The 12,724-nt window shown below is 51.8% G+C and overlaps 1 protein-coding gene across 1 annotated transcript in view; it reads left to right on the forward strand.

Moving 5' to 3' along the window:
• Positions 1 to 12,241, forward strand: part of HEXA (hexosaminidase subunit alpha) — a 34,616-nt gene extending 22,375 nt beyond the window's left edge. Inside the window, exons 8-14 of the mRNA XM_024213691.3 lie at positions 446 to 626; positions 1,311 to 1,397; positions 1,851 to 1,923; positions 3,301 to 3,481; positions 3,946 to 4,036; positions 9,872 to 9,976; positions 10,600 to 12,241. Of these exons, the coding sequence (XP_024069459.2) occupies positions 446 to 626; positions 1,311 to 1,397; positions 1,851 to 1,923; positions 3,301 to 3,481; positions 3,946 to 4,036; positions 9,872 to 9,976; positions 10,600 to 10,663 (782 nt within the window). The 3' untranslated portion in view covers positions 10,664 to 12,241. The remainder of the gene's footprint in view (positions 1 to 445; positions 627 to 1,310; positions 1,398 to 1,850; positions 1,924 to 3,300; positions 3,482 to 3,945; positions 4,037 to 9,871; positions 9,977 to 10,599) is intronic.
• Positions 12,242 to 12,724: the final 483 nt, after the last annotated feature.

Genomic DNA, 12,724 nt, shown 5'->3' on the forward strand with positions numbered 1-12,724 from the left:
TGACCCGGATGAAGCACTGGACTGGGAGTCCAGAGGTCTGGGTCTATTCCCAGTCCTGCCACTGACCTGCTGGCTGACCTTAGGTACATCACTTCCCCTCTCTGTGCCACAGTCTGGCCCGTCCGGCGGGGTGATGGGACATACCCCACTTGTGTGCTGTGTTGAGATCTGTGGCTGGGACATGCTCGCTTGGTGTTGGGGGCTGTGTGCTGGGATATGTGTCACTGAATCATGAGATGGGAGAAGATGGCTCCAACCAAGCAGCTGCCTGTCCTGGGTCGAGCCTTTGCTCTCTCCTCTTCCTGACCCCCTTGTTTGCTCTGCCTGGAGTTGCCTGGCTGTCCCCTCCCGTGTTGGGGAGCAGCAGGCGGCATTGGCCAGCAAGTGACCCAGAGCTTGGTGGCACATAAACTCAACCTTACAGCATTCTTTGGTATTGACCCAGGTGCTCCGGGCTTGCTGACGCCCTGCTATGCAGGCTTGATTCCCTCCGGGGCCTACGGGCCGGTCAACCCCATCCTCAACACCACTTACCAGTTCATGACAGAGTTCTTTAGGGAGGTCAGCACCGTGTTCCCAGACTTCTACCTCCACCTTGGCGGCGACGAGGTTGACTTCACCTGCTGGTGAGTTACACTTCTTTGTAGCTGCTCGACGGGGGCCGGGATAGCAGGGAAGGTCCATGGGGTAAATGGCCTTGGACTGTCGACTCTGCTCACTAGCTAGGAAGGGTCTGGATTATAGCAGTGCTTAGAAGCCCCAAATGAGATTGGCACCTTGCTGTGCTAGGCACTGTACATAAACACAGCAAGAGACAGTCCCTGCCCCAGGGAGCTTCCAGGCTAAATAGAAAAGGGAGGCAGGGCAGTGCTATTATCCCCATTGCACAGAGAGGGGGACTGAGGCACAGAGAGGCATGAGATCACACTGTGTTGTGGCAGAGCTGGGAACACAGCCCAGGTCCCCTGAGCTGTGCCTTGGTCACAGACCATCCGTCGTCACTAGCAGTCACTCTTGGCCTAATAAAACAAATCAGCCCCCAGTCTTTGTCTAACTACACAAGGCAAGAGACTGCGCTGAGCAGCTGCCTGAGGGAAGCAGACACCACCAGCCCATCCAGAGACAGCTCTCAGGCTTGCATCAATCGGGCCATCGGGGATGATCCCTCCCACTCTGGAGAGATGGCCAGCGTGGCATAGCAACCCCGTGACTTGCTCTCCTTCCTGTCACTCTTGGCACATGTCCCCAGGGCACTGGACACTCTGCAGCGTGGCCTGTGATTTCATACTGCTCCTCTCTTTGGCGTGCAGGAGGTCGAATCCGGAAATCCAGGCCTTCATGCAGCAGATGGGGTTTGGCCAAGACTACGCCAAACTGGAGTCTTTCTACATCCAGAGGTGAGGGCCGTGACAGGGGCTTACAGAGAGCAGCAGCTGCAGCACAATAAGTTTGCCTTCCGCGGCTCACACATCCACTCCACCACTCTATTTCCTCCTGGGGAGCAGGACCCCTTGAGAATACCCACCACCACTCCAAAGCTGGTACCTGGGTATGGCCCCACCATACCTTGTCCCGCACAGGCTTGTGTGGAGAGTTTACCCCAAAGGAGTCCAGGGTTGGTGATGGCTCTGGATAGTGGGTGGGGGATGGACTGGGAGCCCTGCTTAGGACCTGCCTTGGAATGGGGAAGGGAGAGAACCAAGGTAACTTCCTGTCTTGCTGCAAGCACTTGGCCTAGGTAATGTTCCTGTCTAGACACAGGCCCTGACTTAAGTGATGGAGGCTCTGGCTGGACTCTCCTGGCTGGAGCTGTCCCTGTTTGTTCTGTACTGCTTCTCTCCTGGCTCCAGGTTGCTGGATATCATCTCTTCCTATGGCAAGGGCTACGTGGTGTGGCAGGAGGTGTTTGATAATGGTGTGAAGGTGAGAGCTGCTCTGTTTTCCCTGCTACAGGCCCCTGGCTCTCAGCAACAACCAGTGCAGTGTGTCCCAGTGTGCCTTGGGAAGGGAGGGGCCTGGCTGCGTGTTGATGGAGTGATGTCTGCTTACTGCATGGTCTCCTCCTGCCCCATCCCCTGCTGGGCTCTGTCAGGCACTGGGTTTGCTCTTGGGCCAGGGGTTGTGGGGGGCAGAGGGGGGAATTCTCCACCCTCGCCCATGGGCTTTTCCCCTCTTTTGTTGGCCATGGCTCTTCCCCTGGCTCCTTGTGGCCTGATCCCATAAGAGACAGATCTTTGATCCTGTCCCGGGCACACTCTCCCTTTGGACCCGTAGCTTCCTCCACAGCAGGTGTGCTGTTCACAACCTGCGGCTATTCGGTCACACCCTACTGTATCAGCTACTCGCTATACCGACTCCAGGCCAGCGCAGGGCGCTGGCTCACACCACGGCCACGCTGGTGGGTGGGGATGGGTGAGGAATACAACCAGGTACTGTCATTTGCTGGCATGGCATTTGAGAACTCAGAGCTGCCCTGCTGCTGCAGCCTTGCTGCTCCCCACTCAGGGAAGGCACTCCCAGCATCTCTCTCTCCAAGCCCCTTCTGCTTCTCTTTCCCCAGCTGAAGCCAGCCACTTCTGCCTGGTACCGTGAGGGGATTGTGTGGGTCAGAGAGGGTGTCAGCTAGGGGAAGAGCAGCAGGGACTCCCTGGGAGCGAGCTGTCTAGGTACTTACCCGGCCTACGTTGCCATAGTAACTGAGCACCTCACACTCTTTTCTCACTGGGAGGCTTGCACGGGCTGTAGTGTGGGGTGCTGAGGTGCAGGCAGAGCTCAGACACTTGCCCAAAGTCACATAGGAAGTCCAGAGTCTCAGTCCAGTGCCCTGACTGCTAGAGCATCCTTCCTAGTTTACCCTTTGGGCTGGGCGCATGGAGTAGGAAGGACGATGGAAGTGTCCTCCATGGGGTCAGTTTCACATGAGGGCGCAGCGTGCCTGTGCTGCATTGCTGTCAGGGTGTGGTTGTCTAGAAGAATCGTCTTGCTAACTCTTGCCATTACCAATGCAGCAGTGACCTCCCATTTCTGCTGCAGGGTCCCGGGCTGAGCTAGCAGGAGGTAAGTGTGTACAGCTCAGGGGTGTGTGTGGCTCTGGGGAGTGTGAACTGAGGGTCTTCCTTGGGTTGCACTGTTCCCATGTCCCTGCTGAAGATCCCCAGGTGGGTGGTGTGTGCCTTGCAGTGCTGTGTGCTGCAGATTGCCTCGGGGGCTGTCGGCCTGGCTCTTCTCACGTGCTAGGGGAGTGGGGCACGCTGACCCCTTGCATGGAGCATCATGTGTGTTTCTGTCATGTGTGGGCAGGTGAAGCCAGACACCATCATCCACGTGTGGCGGGAGAACGCCGGGCCGTACCAGCAGGAGGTGGCTCAAGTCACCAAGGCCGGTTACAGGGCCCTGCTGTCTGCCCCCTGGTATCTCAACCGCATCTCATATGGGCAGGACTGGCAGACAGCTTACCAGGTGGAGCCTCTGGAGTTTGAAGGTGTGTCCCTTGCGCATGTGGGCTGTGTCAGCCTCCCCTGCAGGGCCTCACACACAGCTAGCTGTCGACGGGGTGATGTGGCAATCCTGGCTGGTCAGTCAACTAACAAGCAGGCCAGTCGAGTACTTCCTACTGCTGAACCGAGTGAGCACAAGTGCCTGTGGCTTTGGCTCCAGTGACTGGCAGCTGCCCTGCCAGTCAGGGGATGGGCACTGAACAGCCTCCCTCTGGCGTGAAACAGTCAAACTGTCCTTCAGCACATGTAGCTGATGGCTGCCATCGAGGACCTCCAGGGGAAGCCTGAGTCTCTACAACTTGAGCTGATGAGCCAGGCTCTGTAGCTGGAGGCTGTAACAGACTCCTCTCTGTGGGCTGGAGACAGAGGGGACATGGCACACACTGCTCCATGGGTCACACCCCATCTTCTGATCCTTTGTCATTCGAACAAGTGTCTCTTTTGACAGGCAGCCTTGAGCAGAAGGAGCTGGTGATTGGCGGAGAGGCCTGCATGTGGGGTGAATATGTGGATGTAACTAACCTCACGCCCAGGCTCTGGTAAGAGAATCCATCAGAGGACCTGGGGATTACAGTGGATGACTCTGGATATGAGTCAGCAGTGTGCCTTTGTTGCCAAGAAGGCCAACGGCATATTGTGCTGTATTAGTAGGAGCATTGCCAGCAGATAGAGGGAAGTGATTATTCCCCTCTATTTGGAACTGGTGAGGCAACACCTGGAGTATTGTGTCCAGTTTTGGTTCCCCCACTACAGAAGGGATGTGGACAAATTGGAGAGAGTCCAGCGGAGGGCAACGAAAATTTTTAGGGGGCTGGGGTACATGACTTACGAGGCAAGGCTGAGGGAACTGGGCTTATTTAGACAGCAGAAGAAAATAGTGAGGGGGGATTTGATAGCAGCCTTCAACTACCTGAAGGGGGGTTCCAAAGAGGATGGAGCTAGGCTGTTCTCAGAAGTGGCAGATGACAGAACAAGCAGCAAAGATCTCAAGTTGCAGTGGGGGAGGTCTGGGTTGGATATTAGGAAACACTATTTCACTAGGAGGGTGGTGAAGCACTGGAATGGGTTACCTAGGGAGGTGGTGGAATCTCCATCCTTAGAGGTTTTTAAGGCCTGGCTTGACAAGGCCCTGACTGGGATTATTTAGTTGGTGTTGGTCCTGCTTTGAGCAGGGGATTGGACTAGATGACCTCCTGAGGTCTCTTCCAACCCTAATATTCTATGATTCTATGGTGGGGGGCTGGCTTGAGCCCTTCTCTTCTAACATGGGCGACTGTCCTTGGCCCGATTGCCCACTGAGTTGTGTAAATTGCAGGGAACTCCCCTCCACTGGGGCCGATAGGGTGAGATTGTGGGAAGAAGAGAATTGGGCCCCTGTGTCTCAGTGGGAGTACAGCAGGTGTCGTGGTCTCCTGATCTGTCTCCCATCAGTGGCTGGCTCACCTATAAACCTGGATTTATGGCTGTCTGCTTGGATATAGTGAAACTCCACAGAAGGGAGCAAAAGGGAAGCCCCATGTTGTGTGAGTGCGTCGCAGCATCCATAGCAGCTCAGGGTGTAGGGGACCTGTGCCTAGCACAACGCTTTATGGGAGGAAGACTGTGCAGTGCAGGATTCCCTGTTTTCAGAATGTAGATGTACTGGCAGATCTTAGCAGACAGCGGCCTTCCAGGTGGGTATGTATCCAGTGTAAATGCACAGGCCCTGGGTGGTAGGCACACATGCAACCTTTGTAGATGAGCAGCTCTGCTTCAGTGCTTTAGAGTCCCCATCTTTTGGGTGCTGAATGGTACCAGGCTTTGATCCTTGTGCCTTACAGTGAAATCTACCTCCATCTAACTGCCTTGTGCTGAACTGAATGGCCTTAATTATTTACAGTCTCCAGTTCCCCCTGGAGCAGAGTTAACTGGCTGTTACCATAGGCTGGGCCCAAAGTGATTCCTTGAGCTCTTGTTTTCCGAGGGCTTTTTTTTTTAAACACTCACTTGCTAAATTATTATAAAAATAAAAAATAATTACATTGACTTAAAATGTTGTCCCACCAGACCAGTGGCCTTGCTCTGCTCCTGTCATTCTCATGCCAAACTGGCCTGTTCCAGGCCCCCCAGCTCAGTTGGCAAAGGAGAGGGGTCAGTAGTATTCTCTGGCCCTGTGGGACTCATTACCGCCCCCAAGAGGGAGGCATTGTAAAACCTCTATGAGGTTGTCATGCTGCCGTCCTCCTTTTGTTTCCTTCCTGCCTTCTCCCCTTTATGAAGCTCTAAATGAATGAATATAACTGTTGGTCAATACCTGATTCAGGGACCCTTATACAGGATTTAGCCAACCTTCCTGACTTAAGTTCTCTATAGAAAGACTGGTCAACCTCAGCTCGACTTTCTCCTCTTCTCCACTTACACTTTACTACGCAGGGGCGGGGGCTCATGTTTTTGCTGCAAAATGTCAGTGAGCATGTAATCTTGTGTTGTCTGCTCTGCCATCCCACCCCATTCAATCTGTTTCCAGGTATGGCAGTGATAGGCATGTTGGTGCACACGAGCAGTGTGCTGTTTGTTTAGGGAACATCTGCGAGGAACCAGCAGGTGGGTTTCCTTAAGTACACTCAGTGTATTGGCTGTGGACTGGCATAACATCCTGTTCGCTAAGAGACTCCTATTTCTCTTCTTTCCCATCACCCACCTTCTAGGGTCTGTCTACACTGCAATCACAGGGTGTGATTGCCACACGTGTAGACATATCCAAGCTAGCTTTAATTTAGCTCAGGTTCCAGTAACAGCGAAGCCATGGCAGTTGTGGGAAGATTTGTACAGCCTGTGCTGAAGTTCATGCTCGCACAACTTCACTAATCTGGGCCCTGAGCTAGAGAGATTAAAGCTACTTTGGGTGTGCTGGCTTGAGCTGCAGCCACACCATTAATCCCGCAGGCAAATGACGCTCTGCTTTCCCAGTGACTTGGAAGCATGAATGGGTCAATGTTATTAATGTGCTCAGGTGCCAGTTAGATTTTAAAGCTGAAACCTAACAAACTAGATTTGTCAATTGAATAAATGTTCTAGCCAATATTGGAATGGAAAATAATTCAGACAACCCCTTTTTATTGAGTACAGGGAGCAATAGCTTACTCATTAACACTGCCTTCTTTTCAGATCTACTTTTACCTTGGGACAGTGCTTTTCTAATCAGGACACTGAGTTGTTCTTAACCAATCAACAAGTTTATTTATTCAGCCAGAACCACATAAGTATATAATGAATAGTTTATAGTCAAGTTTAGATGTCAGAAGTTCTAGTGTATGCTGAATACAACATGCTGTTTATACAATAGAATAGTACAAATAACCAATATTTCTTATGATGCTTATAATTGTCAGTTATCAATTCTTTAGTATCTGTAGTACATTTGTCATATTTCAAGTAATTCTGCAAAGAGTTAGGATGTACTTGTTTTAAGGCAATCTTAGCAGTGTGGTCCTAGTGTTTGGTACACAAAGGACTAGTTTAAAACATCAAAAGCAATTGCTTCAAGTTATTATCTGAGGTTCTCTTAGGCCAATTTTATATATCCAATAGCGGGTTCCTTGAGGTCTCACTAGAAGGGGTGGTGACTCAACAAGGGAACTTTCAGGTTTTTATTTAAAGAACAGAAAGAAATACAATCTCTGAAATGAAATCTCACCCCTCCTTTGTGCTGGGAACCCTGGAAAGGGAGAGTCTGCCCATTCCAGGGGCTGGTCAGGTGTCTGGTATAGAATCTCACTTCTGCAGCATTTTTTGGAGAGAAGGTTCAGCAAACTGAGCCCCACCCCCACGGTCAGGGCCGGCTTTAGGAAGTGCGGGGCCCGATTCGAATACCCGGCGGTGGTCCGGGTCTTCAGCGGCACTTCGGCGGCAAGTCCTTCACTCACTCCAGGTCTTCCGCGGCACTGAAGGACCCACCGCCGAAATGCCCAGAGCGAGTGAAGGACCTGCCGCCGAAGACCCGGACCGCCGCCAGGTGAGTAAAAATTAAAAAGGCGCCTAAGTTAGGCGCTCTTCTTTAGGGCGCGGGGCCCTCTTAGGTGCGGGGCCTGATTCGCGGGAATCGGCCTAAAGCCGGCCCTGCCCACGGTGACCTCAGTTTTACACCTTTTCAGGGACAGGGAGTGTTGGAGGGGGCGTGGCTCTTATTTCCAATTGGATACTGACCAAACAAACTCTCAGATTTCAGCACTCAGTTTTCCTGCTGCTTCCCTCATATCCAGTAAATGGTGTTTTTTCATCAGAGATTTTTTATCAGAGGTTTTTGTTCTTTATTTCAAGGATTGTATTTCTCTATTAATCCCTACTGTTAACTGGACTTTTCTCCCTTTAAGCAATTTCTTTTAATATTTCAAAGCTGTACCCTGTATAGGTGCTTATAGCTGTCAATGGTCTTTTTCCTCCTTGTTCTTTACAATTAATATCACTTCTAGAGTGCAACAATCATTGAGAAAGAAAATCAACAAAATCCCTTATAGTTCTGCTAAATTTAGTGGATCTAATCATCTAGTCCATTCATTCTTTGATTATATATACAGCATTTCACATCCTTGAGGGCTTACAATACAAGAGAAAATATTTTGAAGGAACAAGACTGGAGAGAGGGTATTTGATTCATAAAGCAAGCAAATGTACAGCTTCAAATTTGGGATGAAAGCTAGTTGTTTTGGATTTCTTGGAGTATTGGGAAGTGCGGCCCGTGGAACCTTTAGTTTTCTGAGTAAGCTACTATTTGAACAGTTTATTTGATTTATAGTTGCTCACTTCCCCCCCTCCCCCCCAAAAAAAGTCTCTGGCACTTAATTCACTCCTAGGATGAAACAGGCTAATGATCACTGCTGTAGGAAAGCAAGGTGTTCCTTTGGGATTTGATGGGCAAGAGAAATGGGGTGTTCATAGCAGCCAGCTAGCATCACAAGATGCTCTATACACATGCAGGTCATGAGAGGAACTTGTCTGAGTAACAAGAGCTTGCAGAGTTTGTTTCCTATTTCTTATTTCTGGGGGTCTGTGGTTTCTTAACCCCATCTGTTTTGCACTCTGGAGGTGGATGTTAATCTCTTGTTGTCTTGAGTTCCTTTAGGACAGGGGTGGGCAAACTTTTTGGCCCGAGGGCCACATCGGGGTTGCGCAACTGTATGGAGGGCCAGGTAGGGAAGGCTGTGCCTCACCAAACAGCCTGGCCCCCACCCCTATCCGCCCCCTCCTACTTCCTGCCCCCTGACTGCCCCCCTCAGAACCCCCAACCCATCCAACCCCTCCTACTCCTTGTCCCCTGACCGCCCCCACCCGGGACCCCTGCCACCTATCCAACCCCCCTTGTCCCCTGACAGCCCCCCCGGGACTCCCACCCCCTATCCAATCGCCCTCTGCTCCTCATCCCCTGACCACCCCCTCCCGGGAGCCCCCGCCCCTAACTGCCCCCCGGGATCCCACCCCCTATCCAACCCCCCCGCTCCCTGTCCCCTGACTGCCCTCCCGACCCCTATCCACATCCCTGCCCCCTGACAGGCCCCCCGGGACTCCCACTCCCAATCCTCCCTGTTCCCCATCTCCTGACCGACCCCCCAGAACCTCCACCCCATCCAACCGCCCCCTCCTCCCTGACTGCCCCCCAGAACCTCCCGCTTCCTTACCCAACCCCCCGGCTCCCCGCCTCCTTACCAGCAGCAGGAGCTCACAGCCGCGACACCCGGCCAGAGCCAGCTGCGCTCCCCACACTGCCCAGTGGGAGCGGCGGTCCAGAGCGCGGCCCCCGTGGCGGCGTGGCTGCGGGGGAGGGGGGACAGCAGGGGAGGGGCCGGGGACTAGGTTCCCCAGCCGGGAGCTGGGCAGGACGGTCCCGCGGGCCGGATGTGGCCCGCGGGCCGTAGTTTGCCCACGTCTGCTTTAGGAGAAACTAACATTTGGAACAGACAAGTTGTCATGGAGAAGGGAATAGAATGGTTGCTTTTCTCTTTTAAGGTCTTAAGGGCTAATAGTTACTAATAATATTCAAGGCATATTTGACAATCTTCTTCTCACAGCTCCCCAGCCTCCTCCATTATTGTTCCAATTTTTCCTGGCCTTGGAGAGGCTTTTGTTCAGTTAAATCATGTCTGTGCTGACCCCACGTATAGCAAAGTATAGCGACCTGGGTGTTAATAATACCTCTCCGCTCCCAGGGATTGCTACTGGAGCCTTTTGCGTTCCCCAGGAGGTTAGTCCAGCTTTTCTGCTGACATCCTTGCATTTCTGCCTCAGTAGGAAAAGTCTCATCTCACAGTTCAGCGCAGGAGTGTTTGGGAGTGCCTGCTCTTAGCAGCCCTCTGACTTCCTGTGTAGAGTAACACATCTTTGCATCTCATTTCCTCAAGGCCAAGAGCTGGGGCCATAGCTGAGAGGCTGTGGAGCAATAAGACGGTGACAGATTTGCAAGATGCGTATATACGACTGGCAGATTTCCGCTGCATGCTGCTCAGGTAATGGTAACTGGCCTAGCTCCTTTCATCCAAGACCCCAGCTAGACACAGGAAATCACTGAGTCACCTCTGGGGTGGAGCAGCAGTAAGCAGTCCCCTTGGAACTGCTAGGGAATCTAGGGAGGCAGACCGTAACTGGGAGCTGGGATTTCACCAGGGCACTGGGCTTATGCAAAGTGCCATGGCATCATTAATACCCATGAGCGGTCAGGACCTTAGTTTGCCAACTCTGGTAGATGGCACCACGCAGCAACACAGCACCCCTAGTGCCATGCTGAAGCATTGGTTCAGTGCTGATTCAATGGCAGAGCACTCCCTACAGAGTTGCCAGCACTGCTTCTTGTAGCATATGGATTTTTCTTGAGGTCCCCTTCAAGTAAAGACCAGGCTTCACCCTGCTTAGCCTGTGAAAACTGATCTTATCCCTCACTTTCCTGAGCCCTAAAATATCATCAGATACCTCAAAACTTCAGTATGCCGGGGAGAGAAGAAATTAACCCTTTACTTCAGCACATCACCCTCATCAGGGCACCAAAAGGTTAAGAGTAACTCCTTCCCCTTTAAGGACTGGAAGCCTGAATGCCTGGGTTCTGTGTAACATTCCTGTGTCTCTTCTGTTCCAGGCGAGGCATCCAGGCGCAGCCTCTCTTTACAGGATACTGTGATGCTGAATACAGTGGGCTCTGAATGGAGAGCTCAGCTGCCCCCACTCCTTCACCCTGCATGCTCTGTGTGTATCTCTGACAATAGCTGCTCCCATGTGCTACAGGGCGTCGCTGTTGCTCTTGTTCTTGCAATGAGCCGATTTAGATACTTTGCCTTTTTTCTACTGTTTGAATTTTAAATCCAATAAAGAAGGAGTCCCAAAGAGAGAAGGTGCCTCTCCAGTCTGTCCCAGTGCTAGAGCAGGCTGTGAGAGGCTCCTGGCCCATCCGCAGCAGGGTAGCTTGCTGGGCTCCAGTCAGCTATCGCACTGGGGATGCACAGGGTTTGGTGTGTGGAAGAGCCCAGGCTGGAGCCTGCCGGGTTGGCAGCTACAAACCCTCTTTACTTTGTAGTGACACATGCAGCGCCACAGTACCAGTGTGAGAGTCACTTCAGAGCGGACACCCATCACCTCCCACCAGCAGGGGAACCTGCAGACCCTGCCCTGCATGTGCTACTGCACCTGACTCCTAGTGCAGCAGAACAGCTCCACTCCCATCTACCTCCATGCCTGCCTACCTCTGGGAGCAGAGGCCTCAACTCAGGGTTTGCTCCCTGCCCTGGACATGCCTGAGCATGATGATATTGCTGGGAAGCCTGGCTCGTCCTGTGTGCCTAACTGTATAGCTTGTGACTGATCTTGAGGGCACAAGGGGTTTAGCCAGCTGGGGCAGGCAGTTGTAGTCTTAGTTGGTCAGATGAAACCTTAGGCTCTGCCTAGCTTTTACCTTGACCACTGAAGGTGTTAAAACTACAGACTACTTTCTCCATGCTAAACTGTTACTGTGTGGTAACACCCCCCACTTGTTTCCTAGTGTGGACACACCATTGGCATGTAAGATTTTCTCCGCATCAATGCACAAGCTGTTAGTGGGGGCTAGCTACCCCAGGCCATTCAGCCCAACCCATGTTTGTTCTGCTGTTTCTTTTCCCTTTGTTCCTCCTAACCACTCTGCCTATAGCCCAGTTGTGCTTTCCTCTTCATGCCACTATCTCTGCTCCTTACCCTGGATCTGCCTTCTTCTCTTGCCTGTCTCAAGAGAGTGGCCCCCCAAAGCCTCTATGAGGCAATCACTCCAGATTCCTCCCTCAGCTTCCTTCTTGCCTTCTCCTTTTTAGGAAGCTCTAAGGGAATTGCCCAACGATACTACAATCCCAGCTGGGCCCTCACTGGCCAGTCCCTTTGTTGGGTATGCAGCCTCACACAGGACTCAGTCAGTGTATCCAACCTCCCAGTGAAGTCCCTGCAGCGAGGGTTGGCTCAGATTTATCTTCTTGTCTTCATTTGAATTGATTGTACACTCCTAGAGGCAGGGACCAGCTCAGCTGTTCACTAGATGATCAGTGAGTTGAGACACTTGTCTTTGACAGCTAGGATCTCCTGGTGAAAGTCCAACTGGTATCTGGTTTTGGGTTAATTTTTCTGTACTGGACAAGATGTAGGAACTTCTGTAGGAACGCTATGCAGCTTTGCTTTAAATGAGCCACTTCTGGCTGTCACTTCTCACAACTGTTCAGATGTTATGATTGTTAAATTTTCATTAAAAATATCTGGAAGTGGCTGAGTTTGAATTTATTTTTCATCTCTAGTTCTAGAGTATATTCTTAAAGGGATGATTGGTTTCAGATTGTCTGCAGTCCTTCCTGTCCCCACTAGGGGACTGTCTTGGGAGATCTGCTGTTTATGTAGACCAGTGGTTTTCAACCTGTGGTCCATGGACCCTTGGGGGTCCGCAGTCTGTGTCTAAGATTTCCAAAGGGATCCACACCTTCATTTGAAATGTTTTAGGGGTTTGCAAATGAAAAAAGGTTGAAAATCACTGCCGAGCTAAAGCCCTCAGTACTGGCCCATATGCATGGAGGGTGCTATTAAATGGAGGTAAGGAGAGGGAGCATTTCCAGGGACCCTGCATTATAATATGAAATAGTGTTGCACGTCCCAACCTTTTCCCATAGCAGAGTGCCCCTTCCAGGCAGCAATCTGGGCAGTGCCATGACCTACAGGGTAAGACGGTTGAAACAGCCTAATCACTCTAATTTAAA

The sequence above is a fragment of the Terrapene carolina genome, unplaced genomic scaffold, assembly GCF_002925995.2.
Source record: "Terrapene carolina triunguis isolate 2854851 unplaced genomic scaffold, T_m_triunguis-2.0 Scaffold67, whole genome shotgun sequence".
Taxonomy (NCBI): Eukaryota; Metazoa; Chordata; order Testudines; family Emydidae; genus Terrapene; species Terrapene triunguis.